This window comes from Centroberyx gerrardi, chromosome 22 (genome assembly GCF_048128805.1).
Source record: "Centroberyx gerrardi isolate f3 chromosome 22, fCenGer3.hap1.cur.20231027, whole genome shotgun sequence".
NCBI classification, from domain to species: Eukaryota; Metazoa; Chordata; class Actinopteri; order Beryciformes; family Berycidae; genus Centroberyx; species Centroberyx gerrardi.
Window position 1 is genome coordinate 20,706,148 of NC_136018.1, and position 21,600 is coordinate 20,727,747.

General features: G+C 44.7%; 1 protein-coding gene across 1 annotated transcript in view; it reads left to right on the forward strand.

Moving 5' to 3' along the window:
• col11a1a (collagen, type XI, alpha 1a) overlaps window positions 1–21,233 on the forward strand; it is a 90,167-nt gene extending 68,934 nt beyond the window's left edge. Inside the window, exons 47-67 of the mRNA XM_071904060.2 lie at window positions 3,054–3,107; window positions 3,231–3,284; window positions 3,413–3,466; window positions 4,273–4,326; window positions 6,128–6,235; window positions 6,634–6,687; window positions 6,820–6,873; window positions 7,918–7,971; window positions 11,005–11,058; window positions 13,060–13,167; window positions 13,508–13,561; window positions 13,991–14,044; window positions 15,161–15,268; window positions 16,314–16,367; window positions 16,466–16,501; window positions 16,614–16,667; window positions 16,770–17,016; window positions 17,309–17,421; window positions 17,858–17,926; window positions 19,781–20,014; window positions 20,808–21,233. Coding sequence (XP_071760161.2) covers window positions 3,054–3,107; window positions 3,231–3,284; window positions 3,413–3,466; window positions 4,273–4,326; window positions 6,128–6,235; window positions 6,634–6,687; window positions 6,820–6,873; window positions 7,918–7,971; window positions 11,005–11,058; window positions 13,060–13,167; window positions 13,508–13,561; window positions 13,991–14,044; window positions 15,161–15,268; window positions 16,314–16,367; window positions 16,466–16,501; window positions 16,614–16,667; window positions 16,770–17,016; window positions 17,309–17,421; window positions 17,858–17,926; window positions 19,781–20,014; window positions 20,808–20,954 — 1,818 coding nt within the window. The 3' untranslated portion in view covers window positions 20,955–21,233. The remainder of the gene's footprint in view (window positions 1–3,053; window positions 3,108–3,230; window positions 3,285–3,412; window positions 3,467–4,272; window positions 4,327–6,127; window positions 6,236–6,633; window positions 6,688–6,819; window positions 6,874–7,917; window positions 7,972–11,004; window positions 11,059–13,059; window positions 13,168–13,507; window positions 13,562–13,990; window positions 14,045–15,160; window positions 15,269–16,313; window positions 16,368–16,465; window positions 16,502–16,613; window positions 16,668–16,769; window positions 17,017–17,308; window positions 17,422–17,857; window positions 17,927–19,780; window positions 20,015–20,807) is intronic.
• The last annotated feature ends 367 nt before the right edge of the window (window positions 21,234–21,600 follow it).

Below are 21,600 nucleotides of genomic sequence, written 5' to 3' on the forward strand. Positions count from 1 at the left end.
AAAAGGGGAATAATAGATTAGAAGTTCATCCTTCCACCAAATCTTAAATCTACTGAGCTTGTAGGCAAGATGAAAATATTACATAGGTTACCTTTAATTTCAGCTTTTTTCCTGAAAAGACACCTAATCCTAACGTAACTTGCATCATCAACTTTAACAATATTATGATATAAACTATGAATTTATGTCATTAAGATTCATATCAGCCTAAAAAGGTCATTCCTGGTTATATAATACAATCAAATGAGTGTATCGTAAAACAAAACTCTGATGTCTCTCAACCAGCTAGTTACCAAATCATTCACTGTAACTTCAGACAGCAGTAAGCATGCAGTAAAAAGAGGGACTTACTCAACAGCTACATCTATAGATGTTTTCTACTTAGCTGTATCAGCTGTATGTACACCATTAAAGCTATACAACTGTACACATCTTGCAAAGATAAGTGAGAAAATGCTCTCCTTTTTATCAGTAGTATCACAGCTGCATTACACTGGCATTCATCGCACACTATGCTACAGTGCAACCAAAGTCAGGCACAAACACACACACTCTCACATTCATTTGGTGTGATCTACTTTAATTGGATCCATGGTGTGTATTGTATTGTAACCCGGCTCTGACACCCGATGATTACACCTCTCACTTCCATTCACTGCCACGGCTAAGCAAGGCCAGCAAAGACTCTTTCTCAACAAAACGTCTGCGGTAAACGTCCACTCTGCCTGTCCCTCCTCACAAAAGGCTCCATGAGCAAAGAACAAAGAGTGTTGCCGGAGTGCCGAACACTTTAGCATCAGGCACGAACTTGAATGTTGAATTCTGCTGTTTGATATGCAAAGTTTGATGTCTTTCAGAAGTATGTGCTCAAGTGCGCTCTTGCTATGCCCATTCAAAGACATTGTAGAGGCCAGCTTTGATATAAGGATCATTTGAAGGGCAGGTCGGCTCGATGCACAAAAAAATGAGATTCTACTTAACCGAGCTGCACTACAACTAAGCCTTATGATGTTTCCTCGCACCATAATAATGAATCTATAGAGGCAAGACCTTCCACTCAGTAGGAGAAGTGCGCACAGTATTAGTAATTAACTGTTTTATTAGTAATCAACCCCGTAAGCTAAACATGTTAAGAGTTGACTGCAGAGATTGGGGTCATTGTCTTGATGAAATTACGTAGAGTACTGCTCATCGTTCCAAGGTACTATCCCATCTCCGCGCGATTGTATTCAATGGACTTTTAATTGGGTGTAATTCACTTCCCATCGCGATTCCATTAATTGCGTGGACTGACCTGCTCCAACAGTCGGTTCCTCATCGAGCACATTTACCACGCTGAATAATTAGCAGCGCCGCTAACGATCTCCGACTAGAGGAGACCTCTGCACTGATGAGATTTCTCAGCACGGGGAGGAATCAGCATGCAGCCGCGCGCGCAGCGAAACGCACACGCAAACGCTTACAAGCAAGAGCATGAGCACAAACACGCGTGGAACGGTACACACAGCCTCTCGTGCGCGCTCGCACACACACACACACACACGCACACGTACGTGGAGTCTGCAAAGAGTCTGCCTCCTCCCTGGGGTGTGTGGGTATTTGAGGAAGATAGGCTGGTGTAAGCACAAGTAAATAGCAGGAGGAATGAAAAATTCTTTGATCTCCTCCTTCGCCACCCTACACCTTAACGCTGATGACAAACTGCCGTTGCGCCAAGAACGCACACACACACACACACACACACACACGAGGCAAAGCCGGGTGCAGCAATTTAATCGCGGCAATTAACGGTAGAAATGTCAGGGATCAAACGCACGTATGAGGGCTTGACCGCGCCGCTCATTTAACATGCACGTGGGTAAGCCGGATCTACGTCTGCACCTTCTGAGCGAAGACGAACAAGTCGCCGGCTACAGAAAGGGGAAGCGAACTGAAAAAGGAGTGACGGCTCGTGTATCTCTCGCTGCCCTTTTTTTCCCCTGTTCCGGTGAAAGACCACGAGAGAAGTTAAAGCAATGTACTTCGGCTGCGCCCCCTTTGACGGATAGATAGATTGATTGTGTCTCTTCACGATGAGCGATTGCACCGTTTCTGTCGTCTTTTTAACCTGCGAGTGACAGCTCCGTCGCCTCGGAGCTGGGGATCGCAGAATAAAACGATCTCAGGCTTAAAAGGAAACTTAAATCACCTGTTGCGCTCACTCTCAAGCATTTCAAGCAGACGTTTACTGGACAGTCGCACGCTGTTTTATCGATGATGCATTTACACTTTAGGTATTTAGCAGATGTTTTTGTCCACAGAGACTTCCATAGGGGTAGCAACAGTAGGGTAAGCTTAAATGCGTGAATCACCAAGGTTAGTAGCAAGTCACATGGGAGGATTTAGGGAGGTTGAGTACAAGTTGAACCTCAACATTCTGAGGCCAAAGCGCTAAGGAAACCCAGCCAAAGGGAACTGCACTAGTCTAAATTGGAGATGACTAGAGCTTGGCCTTGGAGCTGGTCCATGGCGTGGAGACGTCTGATATAACATTTCCCCACTACCACTATCTTGACTACTCTTACTGGTCTGCTTTAGAAAGTCTAGCTGCGATAGGCTGTTCGGTGTTTTAATGCAGTTGCCTTATTGCTTCTCACACCTCCTTTGAAGAGTTCTTTGAAATGTTTGGCACATGTGTTCTGTGGCACGTACAATAATAGCAGACGTCTTTGACAAGACCTTTCTCCCCTTTCAAGGATTTTCCATTAAACAGATAATTCTATCGACACACCGCAGTTAAAACACAGATTTAAGCGATTCATTTGCGCATGTTCTGGACCATGGATATTTAATATTTCACTGCGTCACCGCCATGTCTTCAACAGTCAGCAAGTGTGTTAGCTGTCCAATTAAATCTCAAGCAGGAACAGCTGTTGCAAGTACAGTTTACAGCACAAACAAATTTAAATCATTAAGAACACCATTGCTTATTCATGCAACGGCACCTTGTGCTTGTAACACAATTACTTTCTTCACCGATGATATAATTGTTTATTCGTCTGTCTTGTCCTTAGGGTCTTCCCGGACCTCCAGGCGAGAAGGGAGAGAATGGCGACGTTGGCCCTATGGTAAGAGGCATATTTGGTTTCTGATAGCGCTCTTAATAGTTTAATACATTTTAACAACACAGGTTTTACATTTTGAGTTACCTCCTGTCTGACCCTCTACTTTCCTGTTTCCCCTTTCTACAGGGCCCACCTGGTCCCCCTGGTCCCAGAGGTCCTCAGGGTCCCAGTGGAGCTGATGTACGTACCGCCCATTGATAACAAATGTGTACATATTGAAAACATAACTGTTCCATCCTCAACGGCTTCACCTCACCTAGCTTGACTTACCTCCCCTGGACAATGACTCATCTCTTCTGTATTTCCAGGGTGCACAAGGTCCTCCGGGCGGTGTGGGCGGCATGGGATCCGTGGGTGAGAAGGTAAGAATCAGAACGCGGCACCCCGGGGCGATCTGGCCGGGCCGATGTCGGGACTGAAATACTGCGGGCCGACCCCCAACTCCCCATCCCTCCGTTATCACCGGGAGTCCGTTCATTTCGTACGCCCAGCCTTTTTGTCTGAGTTAGTGCTTTGACACTATTAATGTCTATTTTACAACGCTTCCAACAAGATTCGTCCATTTTACTGCCATTTGGCAGACGGCTGCACTATAAATACTTAATGCTGTACCCCGGCTGCTGAAATGACTCTGGAATATGAAACAGAGAGGGCTCGCAGTGCTTTGAGAGGGCACTCAGGATACAGTGGCTCTTTACACCTTTGGTAATAGCACCAATCAACTAAAATGATAGACCCTGATGTTTCCACACAGTAGACTTTAAGAAACTTGCCAAATAAATCATCAGTGTGACTCATCAGTATGACTTTTGTTGTTAAAACGTATCATAAGTCATCTGTGATTTTTTTCTTTGAACAGTTAAACTTAGTATCAGCTGAGCTAAATGCATTTATTTACAACGTATTTCAAGAAATCATTTCTCTAATGTTATTTATCTGTTATGGGGAAAAAAGCATGATCTGAAGTTTATCATTCAGTTTTTAAAATAAAGAAGATCTAGTGTCAAGTTATCTGCTGTTATTGAGATGTACTGTTGATCAGCCATGCTAGCAGTTAACAGTTATTTTGTTAGAGTACTTTTTTTGAAATGGTGCATCTGATTTTAGAAACTCCATATATGAGGGAGAAGGTTCATCCGTCCACACACTGACATTTCTCTCATCACAGGGTGAGCAAGGTGAGGCTGGAAACCCAGGATCACCCGGAGAGCCTGGAACTGGAGTAAGTTAGCATCTCTGTGTTTTTTTGTTTGCTAAATGTGTCTAGCTAAATCTGTGTTGCAGCAATGTGTATATGTCTGTCTGTCTGTGTGTGTATATGTGTTTTACATGTTTGCGTGTGCACTGCCCATACATGCACTGCCCATATGTGTGCATTTCATGTTGTACAAACACCTAGCATGAATTTCTATATCTCTTGATGAAAATGTAAAAAGGTGTGGTTAAATATTTCTAGGACTAGTCCCAGGAAAACAATCGGCTAATACATAAGGCAAATACAGAGCAAAATCTCCTCTAACAAGAACATTTGTCTCAGCAGTGACATTGTGTATTCATCAGAGTGAATCTAATTGTCCCTCACGTCGAGGCCGCTAGTTTGCCTCAGCATGGCTCTCCTGCCTAGCGCCCCATGTCCACACGGCCTGCCAAATTGAGTCTCTTCCCAGACTCTTAAGACATAATTACCAGGAGGATATGCCTGCTGCTTCTGTCCCAAAGAACAATGACTGCAGCCGCCATGAAGCCAGTTAGCCTCCTTCAAAACACCAGCCACCCACTCGTCTGAGTAGGGTTTTTAGCCGTGATTTGCCCTGCTTTGGGTAGCTACAATGTGGCAGTACTGAGGGACTTTTTGGATTGTTCTAAGTATATAGTTTGAACTCCAAACATCTACACAGCCAGTGATTTTGATTTTGATCGATTGCATATTAATTTACCATATCCATATTCTCGCTCGTGTCAGCCTCAGACAGAGACGTATGACAATTTGATGAGCTATTATTTTTTAAAGCATTCACCCCATCACACATCATTGATGCCTCTATTAGCTCCGCTGCCCTATTTGTCATTACTGGAGCTACAACAACAGATTGGAAAGATGGCCCATCTCCAGTGGGAGTGGCAGAGGAACGTGCTTACCAGCATGCACAATGTCTCCTGCTTGTTCCATGTCGTTTAGCATCCTTGAGGTTCCCAAAATCTGTCTGCAGCAAAAGGTCCCAGTCAAGGGCCCACTGCCTCTCAGATTGCTGTTTTAACATTTAAATGTTACATTTAGCATTTAAAGGTGCTACATGTGGCATTTTAACATCACTGAATCATTCATTTTTAGACATTTGTATTATTACTGCGAGCAAACGAGAGCATCGCTGAGAAGATTGTCAGCCTCTGGCGGCCTCCACCTTGCGTTTTGATTGATTTACAGCACGAAGGGAGATTGCTTTATGGCACAAAACAGGAAGAGGCCGCTGTTTTTCCAGCACAAACAGAGCTAAAGCTTTCAGAGTTTCTGCCAATGGCAGATGATAAAAGGAAAAATCACTTCCAACATGTTTATCCTCTTCAGGGAGGGGGAGGGGACAGAAAGCAACGGGGCTTATGGGAAATGAGGTCTTAATTTGGAGAAACACTAGCACTAACAGTACCACTGGTGTGAGATAGAGGCTTCCAATCGTCTCATTTGTTATACCAAGGTATCACAATTAATTTGACTAATGATACTGTGTATTGATGCTTAAAAATGCCAGACATAGCGACTTTAACATAAAGTTGTCCCTCTGTGTCAGGACTATAGAGGCTCAGTGCTATAGTATCTAGGAACTCAAAGAGCTGAAAAACACATCTCAGATGTCTTATTTCACATCAACAACTTTGACCGTCAAGACTTGCTGTCCTCTATTACGCACACCGAGAACAGCTTTGGATCCAATTTCTCTCGGTTCAGCGCTCGACTCCCTAGGAAAAAAAAACGCTGCCCCCCCGCCGTACTGATGTATCGAATGCCCTCCCCCCCCCCTCCACAGGGACCTAAAGGTGAGAGAGGAGAGAAGGGAGAGGCCGGACCCCCCGGAGCTGCCGGACCCGCTGGCGCCAAAGGACCCCCTGGAGACGACGGCCCCAAGGGCAACCCCGTAAGTCCGCCGAACAACTCCCAAACTCGGCAAAGGCTGTTTTCCGGCACTCAGTCACGCCGGCTCAAAAAGCACCGCTTTAAAAGAAATGTCCCCCATCAGCCTGGAGGCAGGCAATTTTATCCTCCAACATATTTAAGAGCTAAAAAGCCTTTTTATCGAGGAAGATTATATTTTATTCCAATATGGTAATGGAACGCAGTGAGTGCTGCGCTGATGGATTCGTAACATCATCATTAAGTCTACAAAATTGCCTTCAACGGTTACAACCAGGCACACAAGGACTAAATCACTGTCTAAATTACTAACTATATCCATAATACCTGTATCCAAGAAGATTATATCTCCACACCAGCGCTTTAGGTTTCTGACGCACTTTTTTCCCCCTCCTCTAAAAGGGACCTGTCGGATTCCCCGGAGACCCCGGTCCCCCTGGAGAGCCCGGCGTCGCTGTAAGTATGGGGTCTTTGAGCAACATTACCACCCAAATAGGCCAACGTGTGCGGAAATGGGCAATTTGGTGGTATGGTGGTTATGTGGTAAAGATATTTCAATAATCTAACATGCATATCTCTCCTGTACAGGGTACTGATGGAGGAGCAGGAGAGAAGGGAGAGGATGGTGAAGCCGGTCAGCCGGTGAGTTCAATAGACAGTATGAGTTTACAGTATATCATGTGTACAGCTCACTTGAGGGGTTCTTCGTACTGTGATGTAATTGACTCCACCATCACCTAGTTTGTTAATGTGTGTGAACAGCCCTTGTTCAAATTAACTTTTCTAAGTATAATTGCCCACCACATATTTTGCCCCGCAGTAAAAGCTGTAAGCTTATATCTACCGAGTAAATAATTTACACTGCAACATATTAAATCATGATATTTACCTCACACACTTGGGTGTTGGACTTTTCAGATTCATAAAGTGTGATTAGCAATAGGCAAACAGCACCGCGCCGGCCCTACAATGTTTTTTAGCATTTATGAATGTAAATTAGTTTTTATCAGCGCCAAAGAAAAACAGAGCAAGTCTCTTATTTATTTCCTGGATGTAATATATTTGAAGAGTAGATTTTTTTTTTGTTTGCGTACACTGATTGCTTTTCGCCAGAGACTCTCTGCAGAGAAGAAGTGTGTTCAGAAGTTATATTAAAACATGAAGTTTCTCCGCGACGGCTCGGTGAAGTTCGACTTCGACAGGGGAAAAAAAAAAAAACACATATCCCACTCTATGATTAGTATTTGAGTGTTTCAATGCACTGAACCCATCACACAGCTGAATAACCCTGCAAATTCCCTTCCACTCAAATGATATCCTCTGCTTTCTCTTTTCAATATTGTCAAATATTTGCCTATGCAAATGTCGAAAAATGGGTTTGATTGCCCACAATTAACTGGGAGATAATTGGATGAAACTGTCTCGGGGAGCGTACACACCGTTTCAGACTCATCCCGCTTGTTTTCCAGCATAACTTTTTTTTGGGGGGATTATCTTCTGTTTGAATGTTTGTCTAAATGTCAACACGTGCTGCGTTATTGTCCTTTTTCGCGGGGATAATGAGGGGTTTCGCGAGGCACGCTGCGTCCTCGTCAAAATTCATATCATCACCGAGCCTTTGTTAATGCGAAGTATTGTACTGCGGTTTTTAACAACACCCCGCATCTCCTGTTTCCTTGTTTTCAGGGACCGCCGGGTCCATCAGGGGAAGCCGGCCCACCTGGACCACCTGGCAAGAGAGTAAGTCTGAAACCACGTTGCTTTTCTGTATTTTCCCGATTGTATTCATCACATATAAGGTCACATTGGTCATCACGTTTTCTTAAAACGTCACATTATTTAATTCTTCCTATCTGCTGAAGACTTAATATTCCTCATTGTTAATGTTTCACTACAAGATTGGTTCTGTTTTGATATGAGATCTCTTGTTGACCGAGGCTTTGCACCATAATCTACGAGCCCATGTGAAATGTATTAGCCCTGTTAGAACATAGAGGAAGGGAGTGTGTATCCTTAGCCAACGGACCAGCACCACAGCTCACTGTGACAGCCCCTACTCAACAGCTCAATCTTGGCAGCGACGCAGGAGAGATTCATTTTCATTAAAAGCAGAGTGAGGAAAACAAAGTGGAAGATTTAAGGGGTCAAGGCGCCGAGCTGTCGGCAAACGTAAAGAAAAGCCGCCTACCGAGAAACGCACTTCAGAATGTGAAAATCATTTATAATTTTTTTTTTTTTCCTCTCAGCGAGAAATTGAAAAGGCTTACTAAAAAAAAAGAAAGAAGAAGCTGCGGGCTCCAAACTCATTTACCTGCTTGTGGCGGCGGGAAGAGAGAGGGAGAGAGATCTAGCGATTCTGACACGTTATTGATCCGCCGCTGCTCGACTGACAGCCGCGGCAAAACAAAGGCGCGACACAGACACGGCAAAGTTGTTAGAGGACAAGAGGGCGGGGAGAGGGGAGGGGTGCTTTTATTGTCAGGGCAGGACCCCCCACCCCCGCCCCGAAACATGTTGTCATTAGTGCCTCCATCGACGGCTGTCATCCTTTGGTAGACTGGACACGTGTTACCATAGGATCTACGCATTTTGGGGGTTATAAGTCTTAAGTTAAGGTAAAACAGAGAAGATTTGACCACATTAAAAGTTAATGTTGCCATGGTGATCGTTCTTCATTCATTCTGACTCGCTCCATTCAGTGTTTGCGGTTTAAATGCGAAAGCCGGCGGAGATCCGGCCCGTAAGGTGGAGATATCTGAGGGAAACATCAGAGCCGGCGGGCCGCTATTGGAATGCGCAGATTCCAGGCGGAGCATTAACATATCTCCAATATGGCGGGGGGAGGCTCAAAGTCCACGTGAAAACAACTCGCTATTCTCCTGTATTTCAAAGAAAAAAAAAAAAAAGTCCCGGTCTCGAGTGACTGGCCGCATTTTCAAAGAGCGAGTCCGCGGCTCGGTCCGACGGGAAAACGCATGTCATGCATTTTTAAACCGGGGCGGGGGGGGGGGGGCTGATTGCTTTTCTAACACGCCCGATGAAATTGACATTCCGGGTATTTAGCATGGTATCAGCATATGCAGTACCTAAATGGCCCAGGGATTAAGGTGAGGAAAAAGGCTATTTTATCACACACAGGTCTTTAATCGCTTACAAAAAAAAGGGGGGGACCTGAGATGATCCCTGCAACTCCCCGACAGGCTGCTCCCTTGAATACCTAATTCCCACGGCTGGAGTTGTTTTGCATCTGCCCTCCCTTTATTTTGCCTCCTCAGCATTTCTCCCCACAGCAACTTGAAACGATCCTTAAATCTCTCTCTCTGTAGCTCTGCCTCCAGTTGCGACCGAGTCAATTCAGCGTAGCAGCCGATTCGTTCTTTATATTGTGTTAGCTTACGTCTTAATGTGGGATTTATTCAACTTTGATTCTCGGAGAAAGCGGTATGGAATAACCTATTCATCTCATCTGGCTCTAATTATATTCTGGCACAGGTTACTCCTTTAATCCTTTCCCAGCAACTGGTAATGATTTCTCTCCCCGAAGCACGGAATCACAGTAACAAACTTTAAATAGGCCTGATGCTGTATAGGCAGCAGACAGGTGCTCCGGCAACCTTGACGGGAGGATCATACTTACACATTGACTCCAGTAATATTGTGCTGCAACAGAAATGGCCCTTTGTGCTCATCAAGAGCCGTCCTCTTCAGCGCCGGTAAGAGGCACGCGTCGGGAGAAGATGAAAGCTCAAAGACAGAGAGGAGAGCTCAAATTATAGGCTCTCAGTCGATAGCACTCAGGCTGCAGCCGGCCAGATCAGAGCCGAGTTTGGACGGGGAGTGGTTTTGAAGGAGGGGGGTGGGGGGGTGGAGGTGGAGTTGAAAGAAACAGCTTTGGGCCTGAGATCCCGACCGGGGAGAAAAGACGACCTGCCAAACCTCGGCGTGATTGGAGCGGGCCGTGTGTGTGTTTCGGCGTGTGTCCGCATGTGTATATGTACGTGTGGCCAGACCGAGAAACGAACAGAACTCCACAGAGCCGAGGAGGTAGTGGACTTTCAAGGACAAGTTGATTATCAAGCCTGTTTCAGGGCGGCACTCAGAGAGGATTTGCCAGGCAAGACATCCCAGCAAGCATTTTGCCGCTGATACGGCGGCCCACACCAAGGCTGGCAACCCATGTAAACACAGCAGCGGAACGGAAGCCAAGGCGCCGTCTGTAGTCGTCCGTAGCTGCTACCTGCATTATTTAGTGGAATCGGGAAATAATTATCTCTCTGATATCAGCTCGCACAGTTTCCGCAGCTGTTTCAATAGGATTTTTTTACATCAGTGTGCAAATTCCGTGCTAGTTTGGTGCTGACGTTGGCCCCCTCCTGCACATCACCGTCAGTCAAATGCTTGCTGGGTTTGTTCCATAGTTCTGATGAAAATACACGGACATGCCAAGAGGCTGGGAAGGCAACCTGGCAGCATCACTGGGCTTCGGTGCTGATTATGTTTCTTTGTTCAAGAGTGAAGCTTTTATACAGGATGAAAGATGCTAGATTGTAATTCAACTAACTGATGAGGCCAGAAATGCATATTTAATAGTGTGTTGACGTCTGGCTCATGTCAACCGGATGCATGTCACATTTACAAATTGTCCCACTGACTTTGGGACACATTCTCGCACACAAACACCTTTGCGCATACACACACACAGATGTACAGATAGTGTGTGTGTGTGTGTGTGGTGGCGAAATGCTAAAGCGATGTCCTGTCCTTCTCCCCCAGGGACCTCCGGGGGCCGCCGGTGCAGAGGGCAGGCAAGGAGAGAAGGGCGCCAAGGTAACGGAATCAATTCATCCCTCGCACAGTAGAGCCGTCTCAGCAAGTCCCTCGACTGTACCCCCCCCCACCAGCACCACCACTCCCCCCTCTCTTTCTCCTCCCCGTCCCGCTCTTGAATTAAAAGCACAAAACACAGGAGACGTTTCCACCTCCACATCAGATGAATATTTATTTGAGTAGGACTAAACTCCGTTGGTTAGGGTTAGGGTTCAAGTTCTGTTGCTTTGTGCACAGGGGGGATCAAATATCATCAGATGGATTATATAAATCTGATTAGCTACAGTGAGATTTGCCTCTTTTGTCATTTACACAAACCAGAATGATAATTACTGTCAAGCTAATCCCACAATTACATGGGTTTTCCCTTATAGAAGAATGTAAAACTTTGCCCATACACTGCCGTCTTTTATATATTTTAATTTGTAAGGTGAACACCATTAATGAAAGACCACATTCAGATGTTTTGTCATCTTCTTGAAACTGTCAAAACGGCCTTGAAGGAGTGCTTGAAAGTCTGAAAGGCACTGGACTTAATATTAACATTTATTTATGGCCTTTTAATCACACGCGCAATTGATTTTGAAATTTTATCGCCGTAAGGAGTATTATTCCAGCCTGGCAGTGCAGTCAGCTGAAAGATAAACAGAATAATAAATTGCAATACACAGCAATACCATATTGCACTACTATAGATAGCTCCAAAAGCATTTGTACAGCAACAATTTTTTTTTTTTTTTTACATTTTGGCCCTGTACTCTTGTTGCTTTGGATATGAAATGACACAATGACAAACTGTCTGCCCTAAATTGTTTTTTTTTTACCCCATCCATATGAACGGAGCAGTTAAAGAATTCGTTTTTTTGTCACCGTTTCTGGATGCCAAAAGTACTTGAGCAGCATCAGATTAAATACAAAAAACTAGTTCTGAGCTCTGTAAAGTGAGTCTGTAGCTCAAAGCCGATATCTTATTTTCATGGGCTCTGTCTAATCTTTTAGCATGTTGATGCATTTCTGAGTAGTTGATCTACTTTGCTCTTATCTATACTAATTTCTCATGAACTGGAAATGAAAACCCAGCAGGTTATAGCAACAGTTAAAGTCATCCATGCCTATATTGAAGCATCCATAGCAGGAACAGGATGATAACTCACACTCGTTTGCTTGTTCCCATTTACCCAGTCGACATGCTGCATACTATCTCAGCGTCATTTAAAGCTAAAAGTAATCCACAGCGGTATTCTGATAAAAAAAATACACTGAAATGCCAAGAGGCTGGAAAGAAAACCTGACAATAAAATATCAAGAATGTCGGTCAAACCTTACAATCCAAAGCGTCAATGTGCAGTAGAGGCAGAAGCTTGAATTCCCTTGGAATACCATTAGTCTGTAATGCAAGGGTGAAAGCCATAACACCTAGACAATATATGACAAATATTTTGGCACCTCTGGAGTGTTCACTTTTGTAGAGGTGCAAGGTGAAGCAGCAACAGCAAAGTACAAAATGTTACTTTTTGAAAAAAACACACAAAAAAACTGAAATCTTCTTTTGGTAGGTCAGAAAATTCAACAATTTCAAAATCATCAACCCCCATTATACATACCTCCGGCTGCTGTTCCCCATCACTACATAACCCCCCCCCCCCCCCCCCCCCCCCCTCTCTTTCTCTTGTACATTATCCCCCTTTACTATATGGCTATCCATTTATATTACTAACAGAGCATTGTGTAGTTGGATATCTGTAATACATTAATATGACTATTCTACAGAGTTTACATAATTGGATATCTTATAATTCATTGTCTAAATGGATAGATAGATAGATAGATAGATAGATAGATAGATAGATAGATAGATAGATAGATAGATAGATTAATTAGAAAATACACTACAAGAAGGTAGGATTTTTTTTGTTGTTTCTTTTTTCTTCTGTTTCTTCTTCTTCTTCTTCTTCTTCTTCTTCTTCTTCTCCATGACACTTCTTGTGTAACCACACACAGGGCGAGGCCGGCGCCGAGGGACCGCCAGGTAAAACCGGCCCGGTCGGACCCCAGGGACCCGCCGGGAAGCCCGGTCCAGAGGGTCTGCGAGGAATCCCCGGCCCTGTCGTGAGTTTGAACCCGAAACGACGAACTTTCCCCCCACCGCACGCTGCAGCGTCCATTCAGTTACACTCTCACAGAAGCGTGCATGCTCATACTACACACACACACACACACACAGCGCACACACACACACCCCACAAGCAGCACTAAGGCATGACGACGGAGCTCATGGAATAATCAATATTCCCATTTGGCTTGTACTTTAGCTTCGCTTGTTTATTCCAACACACTTTTTTGCCCCGTTTGGGCTATTAATCATCATGCTGAGCACAGAAAATCAATAGCAGGCCAGAGAAAATACAGCAGGCTATAATGCTTACTACAATTGGATGGCTTTTCTCAGGGTGAACAAGGACTTCCCGGCTCCCCAGGACAAGACGGTCCACCTGGTCCCATGGTTAGTATGCATAATCTCTCTCTCTCTCTCTCTCTCTCTCTCTCTCTCTCTCTCTCTGTCTCTCTCTCTGTCTCTCTCTCTGTCATATCTGTGATACTTTGATGATTATCACCCACTTTCTCTTTCCCATTTTCTCTCTTCATTTGATGATTTCTCTTCTCTCCTCTCCTTCCCTCTCATTTTGTCGCTTCTTTACCTCTTTCTTTCCCCCTCTCTCCATTTCCTCTCTTCCGCTTTCTTGTCTCGGCCCCTATCTCTTTTTCTTTGCCCTTCTACCTCACTCCCTGTTTCATTTCGAGTTTTCTGTCTCGCCAGTGTTTCCTTTACATTTTCTCGCTCTCTTCCTCGCACCTCCTATCTCCTCCTCTTCTTTTCTCTTCTCTCGGCTAAATTGATTTTTAACTCGCACTCTCCCCTGTTGATATTTAGGGTCCTCCTGGTCTTCCCGGCTTGAAAGGTGACCCCGGGTCTAAGGGTGAAAAGGTGAGCATAACCCTATTTCCAGTGTCCAGGCGCACACTGATTTGATTCCCCAGGTCCCAAATAGGCTGGAAGATTAACCTGAAAGTGGGAAAAACCCTTATGACCATGACCATAGCTCAGATTACAGTTCAGAACCCTCTTCAACCTGCACCCAGCCACCAGGACTTGGCACTGGATCAACAGCAACTCTTTTTACTATTTTCCACATTTTAGAATAACAGTAAAGACATCAAAACTATGAAATAACACAAATGGAATTATGCAGCGACCAAAAAAGTGTTAAACAAATCAAAACTGTCTCATATTTTAGATTCTAGTAGTAGCCGCCCTTTGCCTTGATGGAAAGGCAAAAGCCTTGGGAAGAAATTCATACATAGGATCAACTTCACTATTTATATTTGTCTAAGAAACTAATTCCAAGCATTTAAGCAGAAGCCTTTAGATCAAAATGGCTTTAAGAGAATGAAAAACACAGTACATTCAATCAGGTGTGTCCAGACTTCTGACTGGTAGAGCAGGTTAACATGTAGGAGAGAGAGAGTTTTTGCCACAGCCGGGATAATCTGAGTGAAAACCCCAAACACGCTGTTGAGCATCACTCTAATCCATCTAGTCTCGCACTCTCCATCGGCCAATTTTGCCGGCGGAATCGAAATGCAAAAGATGTGGAAGCGGCGCACACACACTACTCCGTCTAAATTGCTGCCCGCGCATCGACAGGGCGGCTCGAGGGAGAGAGAGACAGAGAGAGAGAGAGAGCAGTTTAAAAGCACACAATGGAGGCAGCATGTGGCGTGGCCATTTTTAACGCTGTCGAATCAATGGGCCTGGTTAGAGCTTCCCTATTTCAAAGTCGTCGTCCTTGCGTCGTGAATTGGCCTCGGTCGCTTTTGCATTTCCAGAGAGCTTCTTTTGTTGTCCGTGGCAGGAGAGACGTTTCAATCATAATGCCTGCAGATTTGTCTGGTAATGAGAATCCAGCCTCCCCGGCCCCCCGCTTCACTTCCTGCGGAGGAAAGCAGTTACAGTTTTGCTCTTGTTTGACACCCTGGCTGTAAAGTCTGTGTTCTTACCCTCTGTTGTTCTGTGTTTGCGTTTGTTTTTTTCGTCCCGCAGGGTCACCCAGGTTTGATCGGTCTGATCGGACCCCCCGGCGAGCAAGGAGAGAAGGGAGACCGAGGCTTGCCCGGACCCCAGGGTTCTCCGGGTGGCAAGGGCGACGGCGTAAGTGATTGATGATCCCGTTCCCACGCAAAGTCCTCGGGCCGTTCGCCCTCCACCCCCATTTTTCAGCCCATTTGCCCTTCCACTCTGGCCGCGGGTCCCGCCGCAGTCGCCACCCGCTGACTAAGACACGTTGATAAAGCCGTATTACTGTACTGGCACAGAATGCTGCAAAGCACTGCAATGCACAACATAGATCTCCCCGCTGACTCTATCCACATTTCTAGTGGACAAATATTCCTACACTTTCCAGCTTCTGACAGATAGGATTGCTCATTCAAATTGGTCAATATCCCAGCCAAAGTCAATTTTAGGTATATCTGATAAATGCCCACTGAGATAATCATAATCATACTCTGCATTCTGGGAAACACCGATAACGGCGTCTTTCTGAACCCGGAGCCTTCAAATGAAACCATTTTTCACTTAACGGCTAGAAACACGAAGCATGGAGCAATCCTCAGAGCAGATTGTGAGTCTGTCCTGATGAAGGATTCATGCGACAGGGCTTCATCCATTTTTAAACAAACACCGTCGATTGAGCGAATGTGCAATTCTCGGCCCGCCCCGGCTTAGTGATTTAAGGTGACGGGATGGATTAAGCATGTGCAGATTAAGCCTAATGAAACCGTAATGTCCGCTTTTGTCAGATCAAAAAAAGACCGTCTTCGCTCAGTTTACCGTTTCTATTTTCGGGCCTGAAAATAGGCCTCATTTTGTTGGGGCCTATTTTCCATCGAAATTGGGCTGTTAGAGCGTGAATTGCTGGGTTGAAATGTGCTGGCCAAAATGAAGGTTTTTTCCAGACGAACCATGGGCGACATCTTTTTATCGCCTTGTGTTTGATATCTCAATTAATTTTTTTTTAAAAAGCCTCCCATAATTCCGGCTGAGATTTCGCCACCATTATGCATCTGTTCGTCTCCAACAGGTTGAAATCCTGTTCTAGCTTTTCCCGCGCATCACTTCCCTCATATTATTCAAAATCTCACAATGACACTTCTGTCTCTTTAATATCTTCTGCTTTCATCTCGTCTCTTTGCAGGGCATCAGCGGATCTTCCGGTCCTCTCGGTCCCCCAGGTCCCCCCGGTCTGCCCGTAAGACTTTCACCGATTGTCTTTACTTTACGTTCATCCATTGTTTCAGTTTCTACAATGCAGGTAGACTGACTGTGCTTCTGTCCCGTCTCGTCCAGGGTCCTCAAGGTCCCAAGGGATCCAAGGGTTCAAGTGTAAGTACGATCCATGACTTGACATAGAGCGTTTTTGCTGTGGTAATAATGCGTGTCGAGTGTATGTGTTGAATCCAGTTGGATAACGTGCCTCCATCTGTGTTCCTCCCAGGGTCCCGCCGGTCAGAAAGGAGACACTGGTGTGGTCGGTCCTCCTGGTCCTCCTGTGAGTACTTGACTTTGTGTAAAATTGTTACAGTCGCTCTGTCAAAACTCTTCGTCTGATCAAAGTCTTCCATCTAAACCCTTTCCCCGCCCCGCCCCACAGGGCCCGCCTGGCGAGGTCATCCAGCCCCTGCCCATCCAGTCGCCCAAGAAGACCAAGCGCTCCAGCGACATGCAGTCGGACGCGGCGGGCACCATCATGGACTACGGCGAGGGCATGGAGGACATCTTCGGCTCGCTCAACAACCTCAAGCAGGACATCGAGCGCATGAAGTACCCCATGGGCACGCAGAACAACCCCGCCCGAACGTGCAAAGACCTGCAGCTCTGCCACCCAGAGTTCCCCGATGGTGAGTTGAAGAAATGGAGGAGGATGAATTGAAACTTAAGAGTAAAATTAGTCATTAGTCAGTCATGTTGAGATGATTTTTCAAGATGAAGAACATATTCAGACATAACAATAACATTCTATTCAGTAGCGTATAACCCATCAAAATAAATGGCACATAACTGTTTAAACATCATTTCACAGAGGATTAAGAAATTGGGTATGCTTGATTTTCAAATGGAGTTTCAAGCCTTTTTTTTACGGCGGACATCACTAGAACAGGACGTTTGAGCACGGTTTTGGTTTCTCCGCAGGCGAATACTGGATTGATCCGAACCAAGGCTGCTCCGGGGATTCCTTCAAAGTCTACTGTAACTTCACCGCCGGGGGCGAGACCTGCATCTACCCAGATAAGAAGTCCAACGGAGTAAGTGACTTTTCATTCCTGCCCCCCCTCCCAAGATCCACCGCCGCTCGCTTCTAATCATCGGTTCTGATCAAATATTCAGCTGTCATGTTAAACCAACACATCGACAGGCATTACGACATGAAGTCTTTGAAGCTGTCAAAGGAAACGGTTTGATTTGGTTTGGGGCTAAAGCTTGGTTTTATGTTCACATCTGTGCATACAATACGCACGCCGCTGAAAGGGATGTAGAATCATTTGAGATTTCAAGTGAGATTTCAAAGAGCAAAAACAGTTTAATATGTTCCCAGATGGTAAACTTTGATGTTACCCTCGTGGCAGCGCTTTTTCATTGTTCTCTTTGTGATTCAAAATATACCGGGCAACTTTCTCTTTACAATGCCCATGACGAAGTTCTCTTTTAACGTGCTGCTCTGTATGGTTTTGTCCTCCGCAGGTCAGAATATCTTCATGGCCCAAAGAAGTCCCTGGGTCATGGTTCAGTGAATTTAAGCGTGGTAAAATAGTAAGTGCGCTTTCTCCCGCTTTCATCACCCTCCTCCCACCCTCTGCACAAAAGAGTCCTTCACTAAGTACTAAACTAAAAGGATTTTTCCAACTCACCTGTTTCCCTGGAAATGCTTGCTGTCTCCTATGTGACTGAGCCACAGTTGAAATTGTGAGGCAGTGACCCAATAAAGACATCCCAAACAAAATAAATTCATATTTTAGGCAAAATTGTAACCGTTACAGTTCTAAAGATAAGTACAAGGGAGGTGCTTTTTTATAAGATGTTAGAAAAAGAATCAAGAGTGTTTTGACCTAGCACCTCATTTTCACCAATTTTCAAAGCATTACACAGTTTTTGCACTTTTCATACAACATAAAGTACATTAATAAAACATAATCAAGGTTTCAGGTAAAATACCTCTGAATTTCAGCATTCAAATAGAACTATGGTCAGCTACGGTTTCCTTTAGTCAGAAATTAAAGATACAAGTTTGTTCCATCCCCCAGTCTGATGAATCTGTGTGTTTTATAGATCACAGTTTGGTTCTCTGGTTTCAAGCTTTGAAAGGGAGCTGATCATTTTAAGTTGCCCTCCTAGGAATGACTGTGTCCATTACATGTGAAGATGTGCTTCTCTTCTTACTGTTTGATGACAAGCTGTGTAACTCTAGCTAACTGACAAGTTATATGTCCCCTGTCAAATGAATGACAGCACAAACTGTAAGGTGAATATTAAAATGAAAACTAGATTATATTATATTATATAGAATATTGAAATGATGGTCATGTTAGAATAAAAGGATGACCAACTGACCGATCTGACCGAAAAAAATCGCTAGCAATGTCTCTTCTCTCTCTGGCTGGCTGTTTAATAGTGTGTGCTGCAGTTGTTATCCATCTATGAAGGTGTCAATCAATCCTGACTTTTTGAGCCAATATGACTTTGTAGGATAGTGGGCTTTCAGGTGATGTCTAGCGGCCATATTGGAGGTCCTCAGCTCTTGGCAACAACAGCTGAGCTGACTGCATTTCTACACTTCACACTACACTGTCAGGTCCATTGAAGAGTTGGATATGTGCAAATAATGGCTAAATATATAACAACCAGACAAGAAACAGAGAGCTAGCTAAAAAAGCTTGTTGTGGTGTGGCTGTAGATCCATTCAGTAACGTTCTCAGTAAAAGTGAATAGTGTGATAAGGTGGATTTGTTTCCAAATGTAGGTTACTGTGACACAGTAAACTGTCTTGTCTTTAGCTCTAGTCTCTACTCCAAAACACTCTGAGTTGTAGCTTGAGAAGAGTCAGCTCAGTTAACCTGAACAAACTGCTGGTTTTTGACTTTGTTAGTGAAATAGCCAGCAGGCTAATTTAGGAAAGACACTGATGTTAATGTTAGCATTCAACTATTAGCTACAAGCAATGTAATTGAAGCTATTGTGCAAATCAGATGTGTTAATAAGACAGTGATGGTTAACTGACCACAGACTAGCTAGCTAACAAGCTGACATTATCTAAACAGTAAATCAGTTCAGGGAAATGATCAGTCCTGAGACAAAATCTCTCAGTGCAGAAGAACACAGAAGTGAACCTGTTCCATAGTGTAGAGACAGCCAAGTCTTTCATTTAGAAATACAATCAGCTGTTCTCACTGTTGATGCCAAGAGCTAAGGACCTTTAATATGCAAGGCCGTGTTAGAAGGCCATGTTGCGTCATCTGAAAGCCCTCTACAGCCACCTAGTCAGACTCCTTATTAGCATACTCGTGTCAGCCAGGGGAAACATAATCCCTCTCAAACTTTAAAGTGAAACTGGCGATTATTGTGACCTCTGACCTTCAGCCTCACTCTGTGTCTCTGCCTCCCCGCCAGCTGTCCTACGTTGACGCAGAGGGCAACTCGATAAACATGGTGCAGATGACCTTCCTCAGACTACTGACGGCCTCGGCCAGGCAAAATTTCACCTACAGCTGCCACCAGTCCGTGGCGTGGCACGACGCCGCCGGCGATAGCTACGACAAGGCGCTGCGCTTCCTGGGCGCCAACGACGAGGAGATGTCCTACGACAACAACCCCTACATCAAGGCCCTCTCAGACGGATGCGCGGTAAGACCGGACTCTAGATACTGTTTGTCCAAAATGAGCATGAGGTGGATGAGTTGAGTTCACCACAGGCATCATTCAGACTGTGCGTTCACACTGCGAGCAGCTTGGTCGATGGGTCGCTCTGTTCGGATCAGTTGAGGGTGGTGCGAGACTCACACATTTTCAGCAGTAAAATTGTGTATTTTCCCTGCTTTGGTATTGCCTCTATAGTGTTTTGACGAGGTAACATAGCTAGCAAGTAATTAGGTAGCATTAATCAAAAATAGACAGAAAAACATCAGTAAAGAGCTTACCATCGACCCCTACGATGGATGCAGCATTCTCCAAGCATTGTTTATTCCTTTAAGTCTTTCAGATTAAAGTTGTAGAGAACTGGGAAGCTTTGAATGGCTGAAATCAACTTCCATCTGCCATCTTGCACTTGCCAGGCGGAAATACTGTTTATGAAACAAAATCACATCGGAAGGGAAACAACCACGGAAATCTGATGAAGTCCAACTTTTCTCGGCCGATAAGCTTGTTGAAGTTTCCCTGGTCGCTCGGCTCTGTAGGAAATGAATTGACTCCCGGTGACCTGTTGATCATGTTGCTTGCAGTGTGAACACACAGTAAAGTTTTGTGTTTTTGCTAAAGTTGAATATGCCAGTTGGGAATGTGCTGAAATATGTGATTTAAACCAGTTACAGCTGTACTTTAACAACCGTGTTGCACGTTATCGTTTTTATTCTTCCTGGATTTACTAGTCTGATCGGTGTCTCTGTCTGCCTGTGTGTTTCTGTCTCTCTCTCTGCAGACGAGGAAGGGCTACGGAAAGACTGTGATGGAGATTAACACTCCCAAAATCGATCAGGTTCCAATCGTCGACGTCATGTTGACCGACTTCGGCGACCCCAACCAGAAGTTCGGGTTCGAAGTCGGGCCCGTCTGCTTCCTCGGCTAACTAAAAAAACGAAAGAATAAAAAAAAAGAACTTGATGGGGTCAGCAAAGAAAAGTCAAGTCAAGACGTTTTGGGTACCACCAAACCCCATGTCTAGCCCCCCCACCCTTTTCTATGCCACATGCAAGTTTTGAATAAGAGATGGTGTAGCAAACATGTCTTGCCATGTACGTATGTGTAAACCCAGGAAAATACTTGTTGCCCTTGTAGGGCTAGAACCACATGACTTAACCACGTTAACGGAGCAAAGGCGAAGGACATTGGAAGGCGTGGCAGAGGAGGGGTGAAGCGGCGGGGGGAACCGAGAGAGAGGGGGGGGGAGGGGGAGGGGGGGGGGGCGGGACGGGCGAGGGACGTACACCTCTTCTCCGGATCCTCCAGGTGCTGTATGAAAAAACGACTACAATGGTGCTTGTTCAAAAACACACAAAAAAGTATAAAGAGGTGCTAAGAGAGAAGGTGTATTTTGATAATAATAATAATAAAAAAAAAACTGTAATTATTATTTTGTACAATACTGTTATTTCTGAATCCACTTTCAAAACTTGCATGTGTATCCGATTCTGCTTCCGGCTCTTCCATTTTTTTTTTTCAATGTCGGTTTCCAAATATACAGCATAAGTTAAAAATCTAATAAATTTATAATT